Raw genomic sequence first — 256 nt, forward strand, 5'->3', positions numbered from 1 at the left:
CAGGGCAGTGGCTGCGGCCACCACACTGGGCTCTGCCCACTCCCTCTTCAGCCTCGCCCGGGATGAGCCCCCAGCAACTCTCCGTGCCTCCTGCCTTAATCACGAGCGTGGAGCCCACAGGCTGCCAGCCCCCAGGGCCTGGCTGTCTCCCCACACTCAGCCAGGGCAGAGTCGTTTCCGACACCTGCAGCACGGTCACGCCACCCTGCCCCTCCTTGCTGCCCCCCCCTTACCGCATCGGGCGACGGCGCGCAAG

General features: G+C 69.5%; 1 protein-coding gene across 1 annotated transcript in view; it reads left to right on the forward strand.

Moving 5' to 3' along the window:
• Nucleotides 1-62: 62 nt before the first annotated feature.
• Nucleotides 63-256, forward strand: part of TLCD1 (TLC domain containing 1) — a 1,530-nt gene continuing 1,336 nt past the window's right edge. Inside the window, exon 1 of the mRNA XM_009887241.1 lies at nucleotides 63-251. Coding sequence (XP_009885543.1) covers nucleotides 63-251 — 189 coding nt within the window. The remainder of the gene's footprint in view (nucleotides 252-256) is intronic.

Source organism: Charadrius vociferus, unplaced genomic scaffold (assembly GCF_000708025.1).
Source record: "Charadrius vociferus isolate BGI_N301 unplaced genomic scaffold, ASM70802v2 scaffold1746, whole genome shotgun sequence".
Lineage (NCBI taxonomy): Eukaryota > Metazoa > Chordata > Aves > Charadriiformes > Charadriidae > Charadrius > Charadrius vociferus.